The 27,646-nt window shown below is 34.0% G+C and overlaps 1 protein-coding gene and 1 long non-coding RNA gene across 3 annotated transcripts in view; one reads left to right on the top strand and one right to left on the bottom strand.

Moving 5' to 3' along the window:
- LOC108973890 (protein tweety-2) overlaps positions 1-27,646 on the bottom strand; it is a 126,548-nt gene that overhangs the window by 13,529 nt on the left and 85,373 nt on the right. For both annotated transcript variants that reach the window (XM_018941398.1, XM_018941399.1), the window contains exons 4-5: positions 4,966-5,193; positions 4,585-4,836 (exon numbers count right to left, since the gene is read on the bottom strand). In XM_018941398.1, coding sequence (XP_018796943.1) covers positions 4,585-4,836; positions 4,966-5,193 — 480 coding nt within the window. The remainder of the gene's footprint in view (positions 1-4,584; positions 4,837-4,965; positions 5,194-27,646) is intronic.
- Positions 7,088-27,646, top strand: part of LOC108973912 — a 113,426-nt gene continuing 92,867 nt past the window's right edge. The window contains exons 1-2 of the long non-coding RNA XR_001993758.1: positions 7,088-7,323; positions 9,353-9,430. This is a non-coding gene — a long non-coding RNA (uncharacterized LOC108973912). The remainder of the gene's footprint in view (positions 7,324-9,352; positions 9,431-27,646) is intronic.

Consider the following 27,646-nt stretch of genomic DNA (forward strand, 5'->3'; position numbering starts at 1 on the left):
GTACAAATTTTAATTAAATTAACAAAAATTTTAATTTTTTTTGTTGAATTTTTTAAAGTATTTTCTTATCATTTTTATAATAAAAAAGTTAATTTATCCATGTTTATACATACACATGTATGTATGTACTATATATTTTTTTAAATTGTCTGCGCTCAATTTGCTGCTTTTCACTTTTCATACACGAGCACACAGATACATATGTACTAGTGCAAACAGCAATAGACAACGTCGATTAACGGGCTATGTACCGTTTGTCGTTCTTGTTTTTGCACCAAGCACACTTGAATCTATTGCCTACATTTAGGCACACAATGCACAGAGGTTGCGTGCACATGAATTGATGTCAAGGGAAACTCGCGTTTTCACGCTGAGAGTCATAACTTGCGCGAAAAAAATTATAAACTACCACTTGCATGTGCATGTACATATGTGTTTGTATATGCACATACATATGCAAAACTATCTATATGATTTTTTTCAAGCACGTGCTTGGTGTTGTGGGGCCTAAATGCAGCGTTTTCCGCGACAGATAGCCAGATTTGCAGGGCTTTTTGTCAGCATGTATTTGTGTATTGACTTACACCCACTCACATACACTTAGTCTCATTTGTACGTGTGTACGGGGTGTACGTTTTTCACATCGCGTGCACCCAGTGCTGTTATCCTTTGAGCTCATCAATAGAAATTCCCCGCTCGCATCTACACACACACACACACACACCGGCTGCGCTTTCGCATAAAAAATGCGCCATTGTGGAAAAAAGGCTGTGAAAGTAAAACAACAGCAAACTGCCCTGGCTGCCAGGGCTGCCATTGTTCTAATTAACGCCAGCAGGCATTTTGTTGTAATTTTTTTGTTAAGCGTCATCCGCACCCTGAGCTTCCGCCATGCTCATTCGCTCTTGCCATTTGTCCTTTTGTTGTTGTAGCTGTTGCTGCCGGACGCGGCGCGTCGACATTGTGCTGGATTTGTTAGTTTTGAAAATTGGAGCAGTGCATGCCCAATGTTATGTGCATAACGGTATCACGCACACAGCTACATGTAGCAGTCGCAAGCGCTCAGCGCCTATAGACCGACTTAAAACTAACGCGTTGCGCGCCTTATTTGCATTTCGTGTGTCATATTTTTTTTTTCTTTTTCCTCAAAGAAGCTTATATAGCTTTATCTGTGTCGACTGATTGCATTTGCCTGACAACAAAACTAGTCGATTTATTATTGAGGAATTATTACGGGATTTTGAAGGGGGTTATTGAAGTGGTAGGTTGAAGGATTGCGGGGCCAAGAGCTATTAATTGTATCTATCTTTCATGAGTAGTGTAGAATTCTTGTCTCACGTCTCGTAGGCAACACTCCTTTTAAAGCTATAAGTGCCGGAGTGTAGTATATATTCAGGCGCAAGCCACTCAGCAGCAAGCGAAGCTGCACGAGGGTTGTATTTTCAATTTTAAAACCGTAGTTTTTTCAAATTATAAATTCATCAAAAATATTTCTTTGTTAACCAATTTTTTTTTTACAATTTTAAACCACTAGTTTTTTCGAAAATTGAACTGTTTTTTCAGCGCTGTTGCCATTTCAAAGTTTTTTAAGCTCCAATGTATGTCAACTGCCAACTGCAAGCGCTTTGCGTGGAGTTCATAAAACTAATGCAGTGCCAACTAACTTCTAAACATTTTCTTTATTTTATTTTTTTCTTGTTTAAATGTTAGTTTTGCATTTCCATCATCAAAATGAAAGTAAAATTTCCACAAACTATTATTATTGTTGTTGTTTTGGTTTTCGTTATATTTGTTGCTCTCGTTGGCATTATTAAGTTTTTTTTTCAGAGTAGATTAGTGCATGCGCCAATAAAGGACACTTATCTGTTGGTAGTAAAATTTTATGACTGCGTAAATGAGTGGTTACAATGACGAAAGTGGGGCATTACTTTGAAGAGGGGGGAAGGTATGGCAAGAAAAAAGTTTGTTCTTGAGAGTTAAGAAAGGAGAAGACTAGAAACTGCTGTGCGTAGTTAAAGCTTTAACATTTGCGGGCTAAAGTTCCACAGTCTAGAAAAAGGTAAAAAATTTTGCTTACTTTTAGACGCAAACTTTTATATTTTCTAATTGTTTACACTCTATTTTTTTTATAGTTTTTCGTTTAGAGTGCATCATAGAGCAATAAAAACTGACATAATGAAAAATTGGGGTATATGTTTAGGTGATAACTATGGTTATATTGTCATATATAACTTTCTTACCGTATGAACTCTACTTTTTTTTAGTATTATTTATTTTGTGTACTTTAATTTTTTATTAAAATTAGTTTTGCTTTTAAACAATAACGAGGAAAACTTCTGACATTATGAAAAATGAGGTATACTTTTAGGTGCTAACTCATGATTTTATTCATTTCCATTCATACTTTTATCACTTTTTATTTAGTGGAGAGGAGTTATAACTGACATTATGAATACATGATAAAGTATGAGTATAATTTTAGGCTATAATTTCGTCTTCTTTATCACTTTAACTATTTCTCATTCTTAGACCACATCTCAAAAACTGTACTTACATAGTTTTTAGTGTTTTACTGACCACTAGTGATGCTTTTTTTATAACATTAGGAAAATATATAGTCTACTCATAGGCGCTAACACGTATTGTATTACGGTAGGTTATTTAACCAACGTTTTAAATCGTTGTGACATATTTTTATGCGCTTTAATGTGTTTACTATTTCGCTGAAGAGTTGCTGAACTGAAGTGCTACAAAGGCGACACCAAAAACAACCAAAAAAAAAAAATTCACAAGAAATTTTCGCCCAAATATAGGCCATCGTTACCCCAACGAAAAGTTGTTGCTCACTCCATACTTGTTTTAGTTTTTGCTTTTATATTGAAAACTATCGTATCGTCGTGGTCTACCGCAAATGGCAAGGCAGTTCTTTATAATAAAGGCCAAACACAAGCAAATGACCTCATAAAAGCCACATTTATTTAATGGTGCTGCAACAGCAGTTGTTGATTGTTGAGGTGGGGCAGGAGGGTTGGTTCGAAAACCGGAAAAATGAATGCAAACAGCGCAGAATTATACAAAAATAAATGTTTATATGTATATGTACGTCTGTATGTGTTCTCAGCGCTAAGCTAACCGGCGCGGTTGTCAAAGTAATAAGCCTCACATATACATACTGACATTTCCTCACAAATACTTATGTATATAAAAATACCTCATGTCTAAGTGGTGCAAGTAGTGGCAATCTACTTGACAGTCCACATATTAAATACGCCACGAAATACACTGTTGAGTGCTGCCGTAAAAATGCAGCAACTACAAAAAGAACAATAGCCGAATAAATATAAAATATCTAAATAAAAATAGAAGCGATGAACAATGGCAAAGCAAAGCGTCCGAAAAGAGACGAAAAAGAAAGAAACAAACAAACAAATATCCCTTAAATGTGTTCGTTTTCGTTACACACAAGTGGCTGTTGTGTCGGTGCTGAAGTCCATGCTGTTGATAGCTCACCGGGGTGTGCTTCACGAAGGCTCCGACGCCCACACCGGCAAAGCACGCTAGTGTCGAGTTAGTGCTTGACGCACGGTGGGCGATGGGCTAAAAAACTAACTGAGCTGATATTTGTGAAAACATATATTTGTTACGCTAAGTTGAAGAAGGTTAAGTTTTGACATCGCTCACTTTTCAAATAACATGAAATTGTGATAAAATATTAATATTTAACTGCTGAATTAAAAATTACGCTTATGGGTAATTTCAGCCATACGATTCAGTAACCGCTAAAAGCAGGCAAAAATATATTGTTATTAACTTTTTTGATGGAAAAACGATGTTAGAAAGATTTCCCTCAAAGGGTAATTTTCAAATATTTTATAATTGTGCAGAGCATAATATGCAAGTGAGATTTTTTATCTTATATCACTGCTAATTTAAAATTACCCGTCTGAGAAATTTTAGCTTTGTTATTCAATGAGCGCTAAAAGTTTATTGTTACAAAAAATTTTCCCTTAGGAGTGTATTTATTGTATAAATTGAAATTTCTCATACAGTCCCAGGTTTTTTTTTTTGTTTGCTACTGAAACACTACTGTTGAGCGCTTTGAATTTTTGTATTCTGCATTTTTTCGAAAATCATACTTCAACATCATCAAGTGACAAACATTCAAAATCACTGTGCGGGCGAAGGTGTACTCCAGAGTGAAGTCTACAATTAGGGTCATTTGATATGCATAACTCTCTAGCTACACACATGTTGAAAACATGCCACGCCATGAATGGCTAACCATGCGAGCACACAAATACAAACGCACATACATATACATTAGGAGCGTGGCTGTCATGAGTGGCGCCGTTTGTGCGCTCATCAAAATTTTAGCACACTTTCAGGCACAAAATGGTATTAGCTACCTTTGAGCTATAAATATTTTCACGGAAATCATTTTTCAAAGCGTAGCTTGTTGTTCCTTTTCACCAGCGCGACTGCAAGTATAATAAATACCCATTGCAGCACTGTTATTTTATTTCACTTTAGTTTTGTTTTCTTTATTTAGTTCTGGTTTTTGGGTTTTTGGTGTTACCAACTTACCATGCCCACTTGACGGCACATAAATTCATGCGGACGCATGCAGAAATCGCCCGCTGCCACTGAGGATGCCAGGTAAATGCCCGCCAACAGCCAACAGATGATAATACAAAATAAACCGGATACGCTGAAGAAGATCAGCGCACAGCGCGAACGACGCGCCACACCAATCACCAGTATAGTGCAGAGCAACAGCAATAACGTGAGGAAACCGAGTGTAACGGGCCAACGGATTGATTCGTATAATTCCCCGAGCTGAAAGTAAAGGCAGAGTAGAATTTTGGCTTTTAGAATTTAAATGCTTAAAATGAGGTTTTGTTTGTAGCGGTGTTTTTGAGTTTAATTTAATTCTTAACTCACTAACGGCCAATTTAACATACTTACATATAATAATCCCATTAGAGATGTATCATTTTCACTGCCTTTCGTTTTCATAAAGTATAAAACCATATTATCGAGACTGGTAACGGCTCTGGAGGTGTTTTCGCGCACCAATTGACATGTGTCTATTAGCAACATAACGGCGGTTTGATTATATTGTACTTTTTCGATTTGTTGTTCGAGCTTGTGTTGCGACATTTTCATTTCGAGATCAAATTTGATTAATTCAGTCTGAAAGAAAATGGAAAAGTTGCAGAAAATTATTAAAAGAAATAGTATAAAAAGTGTAGGAAAAAATTATTATTCTGTATTTTCAAATTTCTCTTTGAGGACATTTTTTAATATTGAAATAAAACTTATTATGTTATTAGGTTACAGCAAATGATTTTTATTTTGCATCACTATCTATTTTTATTTATGCCTATATTTATGATATTTAACGTTTGTATGTAGTTAATATTGTATTTGTTTAAATTTCCTTCTTTTTAAAAAAATTTCGCCGTCAGGGAAATTTTAAAATGTGGTCTAAATTTCGTAGTTGAGCGCTCTATAAAACAAATATTAAAATTTTAACTGATTACAAAAAATACCCTGCAGGGAAATTTTAAATATTTTACGTAATATAATGTAATAAGACAAATTTAGGCTGAAGCTATTTATATATTACATTATACATACATATGTATATTTCAAACAAATTTAATTTACGTGTAAAACGTTTTTTTTTATAAATAAATAAATAAAAAGTATTTTCATAAAGCTTCAATACATACATATGTACATACGCGCTTTAAAATATATAGAAAAAACGCTAAACTTTTATTTAAAAATTTTCTGCTATTTTTTCTTTTTTCTCATAACTTCCAGTGATATTATGATAATACAACATTTCATTATATATCTACATTAAATCATAACAATTAGAAAAAATTGTAATAGATTTACATGTTAAATTTGTGTAATTTTTTCTTTCAGTGTGTTCATGTGCCAAGGTTTGAGAGTGATCTTGTATATGCAGAAAGCAGAGCTTAAAGCAGCGAACACTCAAAACAACAAATTATTAATTGGAAAAGACGATAAATGCTTAAAAATATCACAATTGTGGAAAATAAATAGTATGCCATTGATAACTGTAATAATTGTGAAGGAAATTAAAAAAAATTTCGTATAAACAATAACAATAAAAAAATTGCAGTGAAAATAACGGATAAAAAGCACATCATATTTGTGCACGTTTGAACATGAAGTATTTGTAGAAGTTTGAACAAACTAAAATGTAATAACGATGAAAAATATTGTGCGCGATTAATAATACAAGATAGTAAATCAGAAGTAGAGTGTAGTGGGTGAAAAGTGAAGTGAAAAGGAAAAAAAAAATTGGGGAAAATTTCAATCTTCCCAAGAAAAAAGCAGTAGAAGTATAATAGAAATAAGTGAAAAATAAAGTAAAAAAGTAATATGTATGCATGTGTAAATCAGTGCAAAAAAGGTAAAAATTTAGGTTTGCTATTATTAGCGTGTTACGAAAAAGTAAAGAAATTAGTGAAAAAGTGAAGGAAAAGTTAAATGTACACACAATGTGAATGTCAAAAAGAGGAAAGTTAAAATTTCCCAATTAGCCTTTGAAAGAATAAAAAATAAGAAATAGATTAAAAAAGTAAAATGTAGTTATGTGTGTGTAAATAATGAAAAATGTTTATTCAAGTAAAATATAAAAAATTAAATAACAAAATATAAAAAAATGAAATAACAAAATATAAAATAAAAAAATATAATATATAAAATAAATAATATAACATATAAAAAAATATATGTAAAATAATAAAAAATATAAAATTATAAAAAAAAATATTTTATTTATTTATAAAAGATTATACAATGTTAATAACATATGTATGTACAACCTAAAACATGCAGCGCTAGCTTCAGAGGCTATCAGCTGTAAAAAAAATATAAAGTAATAAAAAAATAAAAAAAATATATATATATAAAATAATAAAAAAATAGAAAAAAGTGCAAATAAAGCAAAAAAAGTAAAAAATGTGTGTGTGAAAAGGTGAAAAGTGCTAAGAAAAAAAGTAATAAAAAATAAGGCCAAATATAAAATGGCGTTTTTAAAAATAGAAGTTAAAATAAGTGGTTGTGCGTAAATAAGAAATAAGGAAAAATTATATCTTCCTAAGTGTGTTATGTATAAAAAAAAAAGTATCAAAAAAGCGGTTTTGTGTCTCAATGAAAAAACTTAAAAATTCAAAAAGAGACCAGAAACAATGTTAATAAATGAACGTAAATTGAAAGAATGTTGTGTAATGAAAAACACGCATCGCCTGCGGTTAGCGGATATCAAATCCAGTGTGAACGGTAAGTTTGCTAACTAAATTAATACAAAATATAATATTATCCCTAATATCTACATAATATTGACTCTGAGGCGTAAGACCTTTAATGCTCAAAACAAAATTTGACTTTATATTGCCCAATTTATGTTGTTGGACACTTGTGAAGCTTCTTTAATATAATTATATAATTTTGTCTTTTGCACTCAACACTCTCGTTAAATTTTTCACTTATTTTGATTTTTGATAAATACGAAAGGCTAAATATTTGCCACATTTATGCGACTTGACGAGTTGGAAAATTTGCCACATCATCATCCAACTAGCAGCGGAGTTATTTAGACTTCAAAACTGGCGTACATGCACACAAACAAATGCACTTTCATACAATACACTTCCTTTTTAGATTGGCAACCCCTTAAGTTGGCAAATACTCAGGCTAGAAGCCGCCACAACATCAACCGTTATGGCAAGGCAATGCTGCACTGTAGATCTTTGGAAAATCAACGCATGAAAGTAGTATAGCTGGGAAAAGTTGAAAGAAAACTTAGCGGTTGTGGCAAGCTGACAGCAACGTGGCACAAACTATTTTCATAAGTAATTTCTCAAAGGACACATATAAACAAACGCATGCGCGGCTGGCATATGTATCTGAAAGTGGCTACAGCTGCCGAGGCAGGCAAGCGTTGCACATATGAGTGTCCCAGGGCAGCATATGAGAGCTGTGGAGTATTTGTAAAGTTCTATGCATTTCTTTATTAAATAGACAGAAATATTTTCGCTGTCTGTGTGCTTATACATACCATATAAGTATGTATATATTTATAAATATATATGCAAGTGCTCTGCGTATTTGTTGTGTGCGACAATACTTGCAAACAAACTTTATAACAACTGCGTATCCTAAAGGGCATGCACTGGTTCCCGAAAATAAATAAAAAACAGATAAGAAGTTGCCAAAGTATACAAAGTAAGTGTAATAGCAACTGATGGATTTATTTGAAATTTTAATATTTTCCGCTTAAAACTTACACACAAGTGCTCTTTCTTCCTTCAGTGGAGTTATAGAAAATAGCAATAAAATTGATAATAAAATTTAAATCTGACAAATCTTTTGTTAAAATGTGCTGCTCGATACCAGACAGTAACAAAATTTTTATTTAAACTTAAATCTGGCCATTATTTTTTTTTAAAGTGTTACAGAAAATTTCCCACCAGGAAAATTTCAAGTGGCTCGTATGAAATAAAATAATTTTTGTCTGTTTATTTCAAAGCTAGTGTTAAAACGTTAAAACGACATTACAAAAAAATTTCCCATAAATATAAAAATCCCAATTCTTACGATTACTACATTTAGCATTTAAAATCTTTTAAATAATAATATTAATAACTATAAAAATAATTAATAACAATGTAAACAAGAAGAGTAAATAAAAATTAAATTCTTTCAGGGAAATTTTGGAAAAAACAATATTTTTTCATATGCATTTTAATTTTTATTAGCAACATTAGTGTTTGTTTAAAAATAAATGTAAAGTAATATATGTAAGAATTCAAAAATTTTTACTTCAAAAATGTTAAATTTTATATTTGAAAAATGCCGCAAAGGAAATTTTAGAAAAAGCCATATTTGTACAATAACCCAATTATATAGTATATTTATGGATGGAAATGATTACTAAATAATATTTATATATTTGTGATTGTAGTACAATTAGGAAATTTTAGGGATATCTTTGCAAAAAGGAAATTTGTTGGTATTTTTTAATTATATTTATTTTAATGTTAATAAAATTGGCATATTCTTGCATTTTCCATAATAAATACCAAAGGAAAATTTTAGGGATGTTTTTGAAAATTGGTAAAATTGTTAAGTATTTTTTGTAATTATTTACGGTTCACCTCTGGATTAATGCGGGTATTTTATTTTTTTAATTTCTCAATAAAATTAATTTAATACATTTTTTCACATACCATAGACAGTTTTTTAACTACATGCATACAATATATGTACATGTGTATATCTAATAAGTTTTTCACTATTTTTCTTTCAGACTTCAACACTTCAAACTCCTGAATTTTACGACTAATGACAAACTGTGAAAAAGCAACGCTGGCAGAAAAATTCACATGTGAGTGCATTTATATACTTACTTCTTACATATATGTACACATACATACATATGCGCATGTTAATTGCATATCCCTGCAAAAATACCCATACACACCTGGATTTATACCTTCCATACATATAAATTCATGTAAACAGTTTTTAGTTAACGGCAGCGTTGAGGAGCGCATTCCTACCCTCACCCACAGATTTGTTTGTATGTGTGTATTTACATATACATTTAATGTTCTTGTGAATGTATGTATGTATATGGCCATCAACACCTCATTTCGGTACACTTCATTAAACTATAGACGGCTTAAGCGTGTCGTAGTCGCTGTACGAGCATAGTTTGGCTGCAGCTTAATGGCGTTTTTATTTTATTGCAATTAAAAGTGACGCGCTACATACACAGACATATAAGTAGTGGGTGTATGTGGCGCGCCTTCTCCTACAGTTTTGCATACAAATTTGTATTAAATGCACACACATACAAAGCAATGAATGCCTTGTGCCTGTTTCCTTGTTAACATATTGGTATAGGAGCACGTACAAAAAACCGTTTACTTGTCGTAAGCTGAGTCACTTGTCATGTTAACTAAAGATTAAAATATCCTTTCATTCGCCAAGCCATGCCACGACTGTTCATGGCGTTGCCAGTGTCCTTTTTGTGTGCCAATCCAGCTTTTCTGTCATCACTACAACCTTTTGCGCTATGTAAACAAGCTCATGCAGCCGCCAGTAGTCAACTTTCTATGACTGTATGTGTGTGGCTTAACAAGTTTTGGCGCAACGCTGAATGCGGCATACGATCTCGCTCCGTGGTCCTGTGTGTGGCTGCCGTGTTGCTGACACATCATTGCGGAAGTGTAAAAGCGTAAATTGGAGCGGTAGCAGTGGCAACAACAAAACTAACAGACTCAGGAATATAGCAGCGTAATGACAGCCGCGACAACAACAACAGCTGGTAGCATCGTAAAAATCATATTTCATATTAACACCCTACTCCGGTGCGCAGTTACAAGCAGCTGAATAAGCGCGAAGGCTTACTAAACATACATATGTACGTACATGAATTTGTACATTCATACTTATGTACACACATACGTACATACATCCACATATTTATGTGTGCATCGTATACTTTGTTAGTTCCCGCAGTAGCGTCTAACGAAAAGCTCTAGTAATCCTGCCTGTATGCAGTCTTTTGGGATACCAAAAGCTTGATTATCCACTTACTTAATCACGTACGACTTGCTAAGTAAATCTACACGCCAACTTGCTTATATAACTGTTAACCTATTTCTATACCTTACTACCTAAATTTAATTCCACTCCAATGTACAAGTACAATTTTATGCGGCGTAAACGCACTTTTTAAATTTGTAAATACTTGACTAAAATAAAATTTCTAAATACACATCTCACTTTGTCCAATTTATCTTAAAATATAAATTTTGGTATCATAACTATTCGCTAAAAAGCATTTATTCTATTGAAATAGAGCTAATAGAGTGCAAATCTCTTTATAAAACAAAAAGTAAAAAATTTCCCTTGATGGGAAATTGACAAAAGGCAACAAAATTTAGGCTTTAGATGCTTGAAAAGTCCATTTATGCCCGTTTTTCCACTGATTAAAAAATTTTCCCTTATAGGAAAATTTTCGAAAAGCTCCTAAATTTGCTTTGAATACAACACAGGAAAGTGATGACGGTTTTTATTTTAAATAAAAAAATTTCCCTCATATGAAAAGTTTTGAAAATCGAACATAAGCGTTTCTCAATAAAGTAGTTAATTTTAATACAAGTTTGCAAAGTTGAAAGTTTCCGGCAAATAATCCAGATGCTTGTATGTACATATGTATGTATTATATTTATAATTGTATAAATTTGCGTCTATAAGCGCATAGCTATTTCCATAAGCACTGTTGTGCCGAGTCTGCTAATTAAGTGGTTGTCATTACCAATAATTAAAATACATTAGCGCACAGGTGTAATATATGAGGCAGCGGATTTCAGAAAACCATGAATTTGTAGAGTAATTACAGAGCAATCAGTATACTAAATATACATATGTATGTACATATACATATATGTATGTACATACATACATACATATATACATATTATGTACACAAATGTATGTGTAAAAATGTAGATATTTGTAAATGCCTAGTTACTTGAAATGGTAATTCATAGGTAATTATGCTGTTTTAGTGAACTTAAGTTCTGAGCAGTGCTTACAATGAATGGGTATATAATGTGGACTTCATATTCGAATTTATTTTAAAATATATGTTTTATAAATAATATTTTATTTTTTAAGCTTAAAATACTTTTTAGAAAAATTTCCCTCGAGGGATGTTTTTGGGGAAATTTAATTGAATTTAAAAAAAAAGTTTTATATTACAATTGGCTTACAGTCGTTGTTTTAATTTTATATATACTCTAATATATATGTATGTGTGTCAAGCATAAATTTTTTCAAAATTACAAGCGTTAGTGCGTTGTCCGCAGTTGACGTCTAGTGAACAAAGCGGTATATTTGTTAGTACCATTCATCTAATTTCCATATGTGCTTTCAAAATTATTAAATTACTGATTGTTTGCTAATTGAGTTAGCAGTCAGTTTAAATATTCAAAAAGCTGAGTTATTATATATGCACATTTTGGCATTATTTCCAGCAAAAAACTAGCAAATGTTTGTGAAAATATTATATAACTCTACGTGTCTAAAATTTTCTAAAAACTACTATTTCTTCTAATCTGTCTCTGTGTGTGTGCACTTGTCATATTTGTTTTGTAATTGGGACGTTTCCAATCTGATGACTATATTTGAATTTTAACAAAAAATCATACATATGTATGTATGTTCTTACATAGGTATATACATGTGTACAAATGTATGTTATACATTTTTTTCAATAAATTATTTTTTGTGATCGCCAACGTTGCAATTTCCGTTCCAATAAAAATTGGTTGTGACTAATATTAACATCAATTAGCGATAATTTATTGATACAGTAAATATAAATTTTACATTGAGCTTAAATTAAAGTTCAGTACTTCAAGCTATTGCTTGTTAGTTTAAAGTCCTACATGCCGCACACAGCTGTGTACTTTTCTTTCTCATTTTTTTCCAATTTTTTATGTTGCGGGCACCTGTCATTTGCCGGCACTGCATAACCAAATATTTTTATCTCACATTTTCCCAGTCACTGCATTTATTTTATTTTTAATCTCTAACTACACTTGCTTCCTAATTTAAACAATTTGCGTTTTCTCTCTGAAGTTTTCCGGTGCAAGTCTTTAGGTATTTCTCTTGCTCTACCAACATTCGCCCTTGCAAACTTTTGCTAGTTTCGAAGATGATTTCGGCAAAGTAGGTAGTCAGAAATGCACATGCATTGCTGAAGTATTTTCCAACTACACATTGTTGGCTGTCAACTTCAAAAGGCTTTTTTTGTGCTTCGAGCAGTCAGTATAAGCTGCTTTGTTAATTTTACGGGTCTTGAAGAGCGGATACTGCATACATACTATATGTACGTTTGTTTGTGTATGGTCTGCTCTTTCTCTTTGCCATCGTTAAATGCTCATTTGCATAAGGTATGTGAAAGAGTAAAAGATGAGCGCTCACAATGCCAGTTGGGGTTTTCCAAAAAAGTACAGAAGCATTCAAATCTACCAACTTGCCTCAAAAGACTCCTCAACACTTTTTCACGTGATACAATCATACCTTAAAGTAAAGAAATAAGCGAAATGATAGCAAAATTTTCCAGCAGCTAGCTAGTGAAATCAGTAGCAAATATTGCACTGCAGCGCCAACAGAACACAACAACAACATGCACAGTTTGAAAATAAAGATAAAAAGAAATGCGATCGAAGCACACGGGCAGAACTGGCAAACGATGGCGCTGAAGCAGTTGATGCATGCAGCTAAAGGGAATTTATATTGTAGAGGGCAAATGAAGTTCCAGGAAAAAATCAAATACACCTCTGAACAACAAATATAAATATTCGTATAGTAAAAAGCTTGATACTGAGTGTTCAACTAAATTACAAAAAGTTGCACGTTTCTTGTTGCATACTTTTAGGTGCAAAAACCAGTTACATTAGAGTTGCGTAGGCACTGCCGACATTTTGGTAGAAAAGTTGATAGAAACCGTGTTAAAGCTCCGAATTATAGAACGAGTTATAAAGAGAGTGAATGTGGGAGAGAAATAGCGCCAGGGAAGGTGGGAGTAAATGTTGAAAAAGGTGATAGCAAAACAGAGTTGTTATACGTATATTAGTTGCGTTTCTATTTGCGACTTTATTAAAACATAAAGTATTGTATTTGTTTTTATTTTTTGCGAAAAAGATACATTTTCTGGTTGCCAATATTAATAATGCTATCTTCAATAGTCAAAGCGCATATTTAATTAAAGTATCTTTAGCGATGGAAATGATTTGAGCATATTAACCAATTAATTTGGACCAAAAATTCTAATAATATTGTTAATGCACGAACATTTTGACATTTATTATTAAAATATGTTTTTGTACATTCTTTGGGAATTTTTGTAAATTAGTAGGCATATATGATTTTTAAAATTCCAACGTCTGATTGCTTAAAATACCGCATATTTTGTAAATTTCCCTTTCGGTTTTTTTTTTTAATTTGCATTTTGGTTAGTATATGAATAGTTTTGCATAAATAAAGTTAATATGCAGGTATGGGAAAATATTTAGCCTAAACTAAAAATATTCCTGACAAGGAAATTTTACTGATTATAATTTTTCAGCATTTTTGCTGGTGCTTTAAATTTTATTCACATACAGCAAAAATGTCTTTCTTGCGGTCGAAATTGAGAGTTATAAAATGTTTTTTCAATAAATAATGTTAAGATTTCGGCAAAATTTCATTTTAGGGATATTTTAAGAATTTTGAATTGTTCCTAGTGCTAAATACACAAGTTGACCACAAATTTCCGTTTAGGGATATTTTGTGAGACAACTGCAGTTTTCGGGAATAAAGTGCTTTTCGTATGTATTTAAGTCACTATTACATTTCTTCAAGAAGGTTTCATTAATATACTTAGTTTTACCAAAAAAAAAACCCTTTTTGCGATATTTTATTAAGTATGTGCGATTTGAGTACATAAAATCTATTCCCTTCGCACCTGATTTGTTACTAAATTTGCTTAAGAAATATCAATTAATACCTATGTTTTTATTAAACTCTAATAAATTTAAGCAAAAATTCGCACACACATTCAGGCTTATCGCTTAAAAAATTATTCTCACTCGCAAATATTATCGTTACGCATTTCATTGCGAGCAATCAAAGATAAAAAGTAATAGCAGAAAGAGTACAAACTTTTTTAATAATCCCAATGTGCCATACATATGTTATATAGTACCTATTGTGAAAAACTTCGTAATACCGGCGTCTGACGGAAGACTCACTACTTATACACATTGGCATCGGCTTGGTGTAAGACAGTAATGTGCCTTTGACTTTCCAATCGCTGACTGTCAAAGCACACCAATCTACCGATTATCGGTGAACAGTTCTCCCCATAGACTGCCACAACTCTGCTCTGTACGCAGTTCAAATGAGTTCAATACACCGCCAATAACTGAGCGGCTGGTACAAATGGCGGCTACACGGCTTAGCAGCCAGTTGTCGGTATCTACCTGCCTGCCCGTCTGACTGTCTGTCTGTGTGTCGCTTCATTACAACTTTTTCGATTGCCAATCTATGCACTCGATGTGCCACTCCGTTGTCGCGTCGCTGTGGCACGTTTTTTCTCGTTATTGCCGCCGTCTAATAGGCATAGCGCACGAACCGCCGAGATTTCTATCCATCTATGACAACCAACTAATTCCTTTTCCTTTTAGCCTTCGGCTTTTCCTTGCACCATCAGCCTTGTATTTATGTCCGCTTTCAATCAGCTTAATCAATGTTATTAATTGGATGCCTTCGCCTTGCGCCTTGTGCTTGCTGCACTTTACGTTTGTATACAACTCCACGTCCTCTTGGCTGGGACTTCCGCATGGTCGAGCTACGTTCGATTAGTTATTGGTAGCCAGCGCAGCTAGGCTGTTGTAGGGATAGTGTTACGGTTTAGTTAAGTGCGGGGCGGTGTGGCATAGCCGATGGAGTTGTAGTGGCAGCAGTTACGCGGATTGAAGTGGATTTTTAATTATGTTCATTAGTTTCTCAAATATTAACCAGGAATGAAATTTACTCTAATTAATAAAGTTGTGCGGGCTAATTAAAAGGGACTATGCTGCATGGCTTCCTGCTTACATGCGCACATAGTAGTGGTAGTGTGTTGTGATACGAGTGCTGCTTTTGTTAGCGGAGTAAATAAGTGCAACGCTACTTCTATGAATGGAAAATGGCGTTAGAGACATGTTAGTTTGGTTCTATTTGTGATAAATTGAACTTAACCTTTGCAAAAAGTGCAGCTTTTGATAGCAATAACAGGCATACATATGTAAAATATCAATTTCATACAAAATTAAATAAAATTACCTTCAAGAGTAATTTCCTTACAATTTTGGTTTTTACAAACTAAAAACTGATAGTTATAGCTTCGAAAAAACTTTAAGAATTGAAGTTTCCCCTGAAGGGTAATTTTCTTAAAATTTGTGTTACTGAATAGCTGTTGCGTAATTAAAATTAACCTCAAGAGTAATTTGTTTAAAATTTTGTATTTTATAAAAATACAAATAACTGATAGAGTTTCGAGAAACCTTAAAAAAATTTTAATAAAAAAAAAAAATCCCTCAAGGGTAATTTTCTATAAATTTGATTTGTTGGAAATTTCAAATAGTTGATAGTTAGTGTTTCGAAAAACGTAAACAAATGTGAATCAGTAAGATTTCCTTCAAAGGGGTATTTATTTTTTTTTAATTTTCATTATTGGAAAATGCAAATTGCTAATAGTTAGTAAGTCGAAAAAAGTTGAGAAATTTTAAATCCGTAACATTTTTTTTGTAGGGTTATTTTTAAAAATATATTTTACATTTTTGATTGAGCGGCAAAACGATAAACCAAAACTTTTTATTAAATTAATCGTATAACTAAGTTTCATAAGCTTGTATATTTTCATTTATCTAAACCAAAATACTATTTGCTTTTATTTAAGTTAAATATTATTAATTCATTTTTGTACTACTTATGACCAAGTTTTGCTTTCTTTAAGCTATTTATTGCTTTCTAAGGCAAAAAGTTACCAAATCACATATTTAATTTCTCGGTAATGCACTGGCTAATGGACGCTGTTCATAAACTTTGTAAAGTTATCATGTTTAATTTTTCTAAACTCCGTCTCTCCTTTCTTCCAACTCACAGAGGGATCTCTCCTCTGACACAATCGCTTATAACTAGTACGGTATTTATCTTCATTTTCTTTCACTTTAATTTCGCATCAGAATTTGCTTATCGCCCTTATTTCCATTTTCTCACATCTCATTTTCCCATTTGTACGTATGTATGTATACCCTACATTCATTCTTAATGCTGATTATCATAACGACAAACAACTCAATTCATGTCAAAATGTCACTTTACATTATGTCAACAACAGTGCTGCAGATAAAAATATATTTTGCAACAACAAAAATAATAAGCAGACAACTTACATACTCACTATTTTTGTTATTGTCTAACATAAACACTAGTACTCATGCATACTTATATTATTATTTGCGCTTTTCTTTCTTGACTTTCTTTTTACTCTTTCATTCTACTTTTTCGCGCACCTTAAATGTTGAAATTACAACAAAAGCAACAAAGAGACGAACTGTTATTTCCGCTTAGTGCAACATTGCTGCTGTCAACTTTTTGAATGATTATTATTACATCCGAAAGTGAACAATGTAACGGTCGTAATGAGAACAGTTGAAATAACCGTCTAAAATTGTAGTTCGCAGTATAAGCATTCATAAGTATGACATTTAAATTGAAGAGGAATCGTAGTATTTTTATTACTTTACATAGAGTAAAGAAATAAATGAAGCGTAAAAGAAGAATAGCTGTGGTAATAATTGCGCTTGGTATTAGAGTTAGACATAAAAGGATTTAAGCTAGTTTCCGAGTAAAGAGTGTACTTTTTTACTATAAAACAGTTGTGCAAAAAGCAAAGTTTTAATAAATACATAAATAAATTTTTATTCAGTTTTCTATTACAAATGGCATAAATTTAAAAATTTCCTTTCTAGGGAAATTTTTATTTTTGCTTAGTTATTTACATACGAAATGAGCATAACATAAAAGCTCAAGTATTTGCTTAAAAACACATACCGCAAAAATTTCCCCTAAAAGGAAATTTTATTTAATGCAAAGAAACTGATTAAATGCCCTAAAGTTGCACAACTTCTGGTTCAAGTAATTTTGCAGTAGCTTACAAAAATGTCCCTATGTGGGATAGTTTTTTTATTCACTTTTTATTGCGTGAAAAATCCACCTTTTATTACATAAGTAATATTGGAGAGCCAAAAAGATTATAAATTATAGTTATATAAAAAGAGTTGAACATTTGAAAATAACTGTATCTCAAACCATATTAAGGTGTATAATATGTAGCTGATTAATATTTTATTGCATTGAGTGTTTATATAAATTTTCAAACTTACTTTGTAAGCTTGGCAATTTTGCGTTGTCTTCGTCTCAAAATAATAAAAGCACCAATGTGAAAATGCTGTTTCTTGCAGATCAAACACTAAGCTCAAAAGTGATGCCTACATTGAAAAATCCTTTTACACCTTTGCGGTGTGCCGCGACGCTATATCCTTGCTGATAGCAGGATTCCTCAGTTGCAGTAAGCAGTAACGTTCTTCCGTACGAATGCGTGGCATATTATTTGTTTGTATGTATATATGTGCCGACGCTATATCCTTGCTGATAGCAGGATTCCTCAGTTGCAGTAATGCAGTAACGTTCTTCCGTACGAATGCGTCGCTTATTATTTGTTTGTATCTACATACATACATACATACAATCATACAAACATACACACATATGTGCCTACAACTAACTTCTGAGTAAATTTTCCACTAAACAACGGCAAAGTCAAATATATTGCAAGGCTGTTAGGGAGTTGTAGTATGAGAGAAAGAGATAGGACGTCACAGCAGTGCGTTTCTACGAAAGAGTGCAACTCAAATTGAAGTTTTCAACGATAAACACTGTTGCAGAAAAACAATAAATTTTCATGTTGCTGGCATTTGTGGAAAACTTTCACAAGAATGTTGCCAAAACCAAGTCCAAAAGTGTCTTACACTCTTACGCCTCATCTGTGCGCCACAACAACGAACTGAAATCAAGAAATATAACTCCGGTTACAAAAGCTTCTACCAGAGATACCTATATACAACTATACATATCGAGTGGGTTTTGGGAGACAAAGTGCTGCTGATGACCAGTGGTGACCTTTTTCTTTCTTTTTTCTTGTGCATTTTCTTTGCTTTGTGAGCCAACAAAAAGTAGCAGCTGTGAGGTTTAGCTCACTGACCGAACACAGGTATCCGACTGAACGTCTTACGTCAGTTCATACATATTGACTTGTCTAACTGGCCGGAAACTTTAAGGCGAGCTCAAGCGAAATGAGTGCTTTGATAAATTATGAAATCATTGTTGGTGTGTGAAAAGGATGTGCTGAAATGAAGTGATAATACTGAGATGGATGATGTTAATAAGCATGTGAGCAAAATTATGAGTAGGAAGGAAAGAAATATAAGAAAAGAGTGACGGGAATTAGTTCCTCAAATGGTGGTCAATAAACTTCTTATCATTCGACGAATCTCTTTATTATTGGATTTATTTACACAAAGAATTTAATTAATTTTTGAAGTTCGTTAAAATAATAGTTGCCTGAGGCGCACTGGTGAAGAATATATGCAGAAAGAAAATAAATAAATCTGAAACAATTCCCGATGTCATAGAGGCACTATTATGTCACCATTTCCTGGTATTAGCAAACAATTTCATATTTTAAACCATTTAGATAGCTCTCTAATGCTCGGACAACATTTTAGTCAAGTTTCACACCCCCTTTTTGGTTTGTGGCTTTGCTGTAACTAATAGTCGCAGTTTCCGCATGCTTTCAGCGCCTTCCAAATAGCTGCTGTTTCAAATGTCAAACTGTTCCTTCTTAGGAATAACATCAGAGGGTACTTCGCGATTCTTTGCGTATCACGGCTGGATCGCAGCTGAAAAAAAATCATCAACCACCGAATAATAATCACCATTGTAAGGTAGTAAACCTTACTTTCCCTAAAACAATGTTTTTGATATGAGGTCTTCAAAATGGTTTGAAGATGTGGGTTGCCAAAAGTCGGACGTGATACCAGATGCAACAAAATCTTGCTTCTTTCTAAAATCTCCAAATCGACAGGAATTAAAGAAGATTGGAAAAGCTTGTCATCTTCTATAAAGTAGAGAGCTCAGTACTAATAGCTCACTTGTTCAAAGAAGCTAGGGGGTATTCATACATGTCATTACATGTCTAGAAATGTGATCAATTGTCTTTCAGATCCGTAGGAAGGGTTGATATTGAAGTCGCATAGCCACGAAGTGAATATGATTTTCCAGACGGCACAGATATACTGGCTGAATTTAACGTTTACGTTGGCTGTAAAATTTATGCGGTCTATTTGCTGTCATATGGAAATGGGAGTTTATTGCCCTCTCATTTCAGCACACCGTCGAGAATTTTTCGATAAAAATTGGAAACGGTATACCAAAAGACATTACGAACTGATTAAGTAAGAGCTAGTTAAAAAGGTTTAGGATTCACTGCAAAGTCACTGTAAGCGATTATATGGGCGACTGAGCCTGTAACCCATTGTGTAATCGAAAGATTCGAAGCCAAGCCCTGTCGAAAAGAGTAGATCTATAACTAACTGTTCCGATCCGAAAAACTTGGTTTTCGAAAATGCAGTAAAATTTCTGCAGCTTCGGCAGTAGAGTGGTTCAAGTTCAAACGTACCTACTTTTCTTTCTATTTGAAACTCGAACTGAGTGGATAAGAACTTTCGGTTAGTTTCAGGTTTATGAAGAGAGTACGTAAAAAGGGATCCTAAACAGGCTTTTTCGTTTAATGCGCTATGAAAGCGTGTTTCTTTACTCTGCTCTTTGTTAGAGAACCTGAAATTGTGATTACGTGAAGATGGCTTTCAAATATATTCGAAAATGTAAGCGACCTGTGTTATTTTGGCCCGCGGTTCGAAATACATGTCGATACATTACTTATTCGTCTATGTATGTATATACTATATATTAAGCTAAACTATTTGCTTTAAATAGCTTGTCGAACAATTCCCCCGTTACAAATATATTTCGTTCAATTACCGAGCACTGAATGGGGCAACCAGAAGACGCATTAAACGACTGACGTACAAACGATGTGAACAGCAATGGATGATTACTGTTTATGTATATGGCAACACATAGCAGCTACGCACCTATCTAGTTCTGAACAACAAAGGAGCAATGATGGTAACAACTCGAATTACTATTATTACAACAAAGCCATAGAGATAAAGTCAACAGGCACAACAGCAGCTGCAACAACATCAACATAGATTTCACTTATGTCAACATTAATAAACTGGCAACCGCATGAAAATGGAAATGAAAGTGGTGGAAAACGGCCTGACAAGTCGGGCAAATCGAGCTGCTCGAGCTCGGAATGACACCGATACTGATAGCATGGCGGCGGTGCGAGGTATGCCGAAGCACGCGCGACTGACTCACTGACTAGCACACCCGGCGGATTGAGAATATGTCGAAAGTGGAAAAGTGGAATTCCAAAATGCAAGGGGGCAGCGGCGTTGGAGAGTTGGCTGGCGAAGGATTGCGCACTGAATTGGAGTAGGGCAACAGGCCAAAGAACGACAGCGCCCCAAGCGCAAGGAATGAACCCGTTGCAAGCAGCTGAGCTTCAGCAATGAGATGAGTGATGTCACAGCACACACACAAACACGAACAAAGACGGTGAGAGATACAAACATACTTGGCTGCTGGCGGATTTCGTTCCGTTTTTGGGTCAGCTTATTATTATTGCAGCGATATTCCAGCGCTAAAGCACAAACTCAAACTGCTTATGCAACTGCTGCTGCTGCTGCCGTTGCGGCTGCTAGTGATGATGTTGCTGCTGTGGCAAATAAACCGCAAACAGCTTTTTACGCCAGCTTGCCAACAACTTAGCAGCTGTTGCAACGCCCAGAGCGCCGGCAGGCAACGCAAGGCAAGCGGTACAGGTTCAGCCGGGTGTGGCTGCGGAATAGCAAGTGAACAAGGACACAGGCGTACGGTTCGATCCGGCCGCACACGTATGTACGTGTGTGTGTGGTGTGTAGCGGTATGGAGGGTGCATGGCAAATAAAAGTGGATTATTGCTGACTGCGAAAGGGCGGATAAACTGCAGTGCCAGTTGTTGGCTTACAGTTGGCGGTGGGGCGGGGCATTTGCGAAAAAAAATCTCGCTAAATAAAGTGGATTTGCTGTTTGTTTGTTGTTATGCTGTATAGATTTTATTTCAATGTGTTTTTGAGTTTTTCTAAACCCACTTTCCCACTCCACAATGCGCCGCAAGTTAATATTGCGCTTGGCAGACTTGGTTTGTTTGTTTGCTTGCTCGTGTTTTTGTTGTTTATATATTGTAAAATACACAGCTCAATATGACCTCCATAAATGTGCTCGTTCATAAAACTGGGTTAAGTCTAATAGGATTAGCCTGAAAGTATATTAGAAACAAGTGGAATTTCATTTGACGAAAAAAGCGAGAATTAAAGGATAAAACAGGAAAATCCAAACGAGTTTGTTTGCTAGTGATCAAATGAAAAAGTTACGCGACTTAGCTACTGAAAATTTCCGAAACGCAAAAACAAAACAAAATATAAATATTTATGTCATTCGAATATTTGTGGGTGGTTTTTGCAGCGCTTATTGCTAGTTTTCGTAAAGCTTATCGCCAGAGTCTTCAAACAGTCACGTTTTGAGTGCTTTGGCAACTCTAAAAAACAGAGTTATGGTATAAAGTAAATAAATTACGCAGTGTTGTCCATTTTCGCTTTGAAAATGTATTTAAATCACAAAAAGTATATTTTTCGCAAGCTTTCTCAAATAGATTTCTATGTTGGGGTTGCCACATGAAATGCTAAAATAGTATTTAAATTATCAAAAGTACGATTATTTTGAAACCTTTCTAATTGAACTAAATCACCGTGAGCGTGAATTTTAAAGTAGTTTTTCGATCCACAACCCTTAGCAATAGACTGAATAACAAAAAGCACCAAGCTCGGAGGATTTTTCATCAAACAAATGGGACATTGAACGAACCAATCCAGTCAAGCCCATTGAGTGTGCGTGCAGTCAAAAACCTCCGCTGATATTATTGAAAACATCTATTATCGAACATTCCACGGCATGCAAAGTGAATCAAGTTGAGTTCACTTTATGTTTAAGGCATCTCAAGCCGAACGTAAGTATGTCCACATAAAGACGTTCTGAGAAAGTTAGGTTATATTAGTCTGGCCGAGCGATAAGCCACGCATATATCAGTTTTGGTCTTTTGCGATACCAGCTGGAGTTCAGTTACTAGGTCAAGAGGAGTAGTCATGCTTTAGGATGCCTTTGGTGTGGAATTTCAACAGCCTCTTTGACCCCACATCACCATCGATACCTCTTTTAGTCTAGTTTTCCCAGTGCGGAACAAGTACACAAAAGATGCTCCATTGTTTCTCTAGTGTTTTGCTCTAAACATTTTTTGCAGTCTTTTTTCTTTGTGTCGCAAACAGACAGTTTCCAGTTAGTATTCCGAACACGTTCCTACAGTATCTTCTATCGAGTGGCAGTAGGAATTTTATGTACTTCCGATCTACCGTTTTACGCATCACTTTTGCAGTCTTCGCGTTTTGATTTTCTTTACCATGCTTCTGTCTTTCTAAGAAAGCATCTGGCAAATAAACGACAGGGTCATTGTGAAGACTCAAATGATACTTTTTTGGTTCAAGGTTGTGGTTCTCGGCTCCTGGTAAAATTGTTGATATTCTCAAGCCATTTATAGAGCTCCTTCTAGATCTAAAGCAAATAATTGCAACTACCAAACTCGCATCTATTTCTGCTTTCTAAGGTAGAGTAATCAGTGACTATATGACAAACTTTAGGATACACTGCCTTGAGTAGTAGCAACAGCTGCAGATCCACCGCTCGTTGCTTATGGTTCCTAGACATATTTCATCATTTAAAATGATCTTGAGGGTAATAACAAAACTTATAAGATGAAAAATCTCCACCGGACAAGGTCTAGTACCAGTTAAAAGTTTTTCTATTGAGCATTTCATACAAAGTCTATTACCAGTAAACATTTTCCACATTGTACATCCCTCGCAGCCAAAGAAAAAACTCCGAAATAATATCTTTTAAAAATGGTGCTTTCCATGAGGGATTTTCCTTATAGAACAGCACACCTCGCAAGTAAAGTTGGAAATACTAAATATCAACGTTTACAAATGAACTTAAGTCAGAAATAGTCCTTTCCAGGCAGGCAGAGTTAAATGATTAAGAGCAACAGCGTAATCAACAAAAATTAGCAATTGCCACATAGTTCGATACAACTTATTATTTTAGGAGGTTTCGTTTTCTTGGACTCTAAGTAAGGAATGATGAATAAAGCAGCAATTGTGATATAGTTAGATCCGATAGAAAAAGATCCCGGACCAAGACTGCTTAATTTTCACTATAAGCGTCAGTCCTGGACTGCTAAATTATTTTGAATAGATTGGCTCAAATGACGTTAGTGAAAGCAAGAGGAAGTTTTGAGCTTAGACTGAGTTATTTTCTGACAACTACTGAGGTAGTAAAAACTAAAAAAATATTCTTTGTATGAAAGAACTTACTTCCTAGGGATTGAAAATACTAAATTTAGTCGGGCTTTTTCGCTGAGAAGGCAAATAAACTGCTAAATGAGATCGATACATGTAGAGCTTATAGGTTTCATTTAAAGCTTACGGAATCCCATAGAAAACAGAGTAAAATTGTAAAAAGTGAGTGAAGTTTTTTCAAGTGCATTCAGAAGATATTTAAGAGATCCTAGACTTCCTCTTTTTTATTGGCGTAGGCACCGCTGTCGTGGTTATAGCCGAGTTTAAACAGCGCACCAGTCGTTCTTCCTTTTCGCTGAGACCCTACACTAGACATCTAAATATTCAGCGAGACGAGCTTGAGTTGTTTAGCTAATATCGTCTGTCCGATGGCTTGGCTGTATATACGAGAACTAGTGCTTTAGAGGTTCAAGAAGTTGCTCATTTGCTGGAAGCGTTAATATCGGCTCATTGCCGATGGCTGCCATACAAACTGACCGATCAAAATTAAGGTCTTGTATAGAAAACTTTTTTATTTGAAAGATTATCTTCAAGAAATTTGGCAATGCTGCCATATCCGAATAAATTTTTGAAATCTTATATGAAACTATAGCATATAGTTGTTATATAAGCTGAACGGTCGAAATCAAGTTCTTGTATGGAAAACTTTTTTTTTTTGTGAAGCGTATTTCAGCTACGGTGCCACGGAAGTTGGCGTTTTTTCTTATTTTTAATTAATCTCATACCTTTTGTTGTTGTTATTGTAACCTTCAGAACTTCGCAACCGCAAAACTGTTATGAAATATATATTTAATAAATTAAAGCAGCCACACACCAAGCAAGCGTACACACCCACATACAGCCAAATGACACACATGCTTGGTAGAAACAAAAACAACAACCACAGCAATAACAAATTAATGAAATATTTATGAGTGCGAGTTAATTTTCGCTCATTAAAAGTTTAGATGTAACCGAAACAAAAACAAAAACAAAAACGAAGTCTATAATAAAAGCAAAAACAATAACAACCAACAGAACAACCAAAAAATAGAACGCACAAAAGCCAAAGACAAAAGTAGAAAATTAAACAGAAATTAACAACATAAATATTACTTGTGAACATACGTATGGGTGTGTGTGTGCGCTCGTGTGCGTAAAACGGTAAAATGTTGTGCAAATGACAGGCGTGACATGCCATTGTGTGCGCGCACAAATACACCAAGCACTTTGTGTCGCTGCCGCTGGCTGTATATTTGTGTGTGTGTGCGTGTGTTGCCACAAACTAATAAAAAGCAATAGAAAAGTGTTGCCAGTCAACGTGTGCCGCCAGAAAGGGTTGCGTGCGGCATAGCGGCGCGGTGAGGGGGTTTAAACCGAGATATTTGGCAATAAACATGTTTCACATGCATGCTCCGTATGCACGTGTATGAATTTGTCTTTATTTTTGCGCCATTTCTATAGATTGTAGCGCTGTTGCGCCATAAAGTATGCAAATAATTTAAATTAATACTTGTGTGGCGCAAAAAAGCAGCAAGAATGAAAGATACACACTGATGTGGCTTATATGTTATGCACACACACACACATACATATAAGCAGAAAATACGAGCCTTCGTCTTGCTAGTGTATTTGTGTGTAAAATAATACAGCGTGGCGAGCGGTTAAAGTTGTTATCATATACATATATACGCATTTATAACTGTGTAAGTGTGTGCGGTTAAGTACATGTCATATATCACAGCAACAGCTACCGCTTACGCCATTATAACGCTGCCCCTCAAGCGTAAGTTATGAAAGCTTACACGCTTTATTTGTGGTCACAGTTGTTGTTGTTGTTTTACATATATTTTTTGGGAGGTTTTCGTGATGGCAAACATCATGCACGACACTAATGAACAAAAATACACGCGTGCATATGCATATTGCAGATATTTGGTATATCACGCCTGCGGGTATGCTACAGCAAAGCATTGTTCGCTTATAAGTGAAAGTATCAAGCGTTAGATAACATGCCCGGGGCATTTTATGGCAAAGAAGGTCAAAGCACTTTTGTTTGACATGCACATATACTTATGTACTTACTTATATACATGTACATATACATATATTATATGCTGCAGTTATACATATGTTTATATACTATGTTGTGCTGTAAATGCGCCGTTCTAACCCGTTGTACACTTTTCGACACTTATACTGAAAACAGCTGGTTTTTTTCTGTATATATGCGAATATGTGGTGAGAAAAATTGCCTTGCAGCAATGCTTTTGGCCGGTAATTAATTGTTGCCCGCAGTCAAAGGGCGAGTGTTTAAATAAAAATGAGGGGCTTTAGTATTCATAGTACATATATGTATATGCAAAAATTTGCAATTATATAAGAGTCAGCATGTATAAATGCCCCTAAAGTCTTCGAGCGACTCGCCATCTACGTTAGTTTGCTCGTGGTGCAGGTCTACGAACTCAAACAGTTTAAAAATAACTAACCGAAAACTAACATATGCACATATTCACACTTGACAGCTGCCAATAAACAATATTTAAATAAAAAAAATTCTAAATTTAAAAAAAAATTTTAATTTAAATATTTCGAAAAAAAAATTAAATATTCGAATATATGTATATATATATTTTTTGGTACCAGTGAGCTCCACATATTCACAGAGATTTTAGATTTTTTATGCAAACAATCTTTGCAAAAAAATGTAATATTTAAAATTATTTTTTGGATTACTTATGAGCTGGCTGCCGTTGGCAGCAATTTAGAGCAAATTTTTGAAAAGCATTTAACTCCAAAAAAAGAAAAAAATATTTGCATAAAATTGCCAACAAATTATCAGTTTTTGCATTTGACACAATATTCAACATTTATTTGAAAATCTGCACCCAAAAATACGCATTTAAATACCAGCAGTGCGCTCACACATCAGTTGCCATTTATTTGATATTATTGCCGAATTCCTATAATCCAATAAAAGCTTTTTATATCATAAGCTAGAGAATTTGATGAGAATTCGATATGTGCCTTAAATATTTTCATTTATTTATTTTTTATTTCTTTTTTAAATGCACGGTTAAATTATATATTAATAGCATAGCTTAGTAGTATATTCGGCAAAGGAAATTTTAAAAATTGATAAACATTTTAATTCTTCTTTAAAAAATTTAAGTTCCGTCTGAAAATCGTAAAAAATATTTTCTTTCAATTTTTACTTAAAATAATTCGTAAAAATAATTCGTAAAAAAAGCTATTTATAAAAAGAGAGGTATTATCAGAAAAGGTTTTAAATAAAGCTCCGAAAAACTAATTTTAAAACCAAAAAAAATTTTTTTATTTATTAGAAAACCAAGCAGTGAAAAGAGTTCTTAATATTTATT

The sequence above is a fragment of the Bactrocera latifrons genome, unplaced genomic scaffold (assembly GCF_001853355.1).
Source record: "Bactrocera latifrons isolate USDA-ARS-PBARC rearing strain unplaced genomic scaffold, ASM185335v1 scaffold_51, whole genome shotgun sequence".
In the NCBI taxonomy this organism is placed as follows: Eukaryota; Metazoa; Arthropoda; class Insecta; order Diptera; family Tephritidae; genus Bactrocera; species Bactrocera latifrons.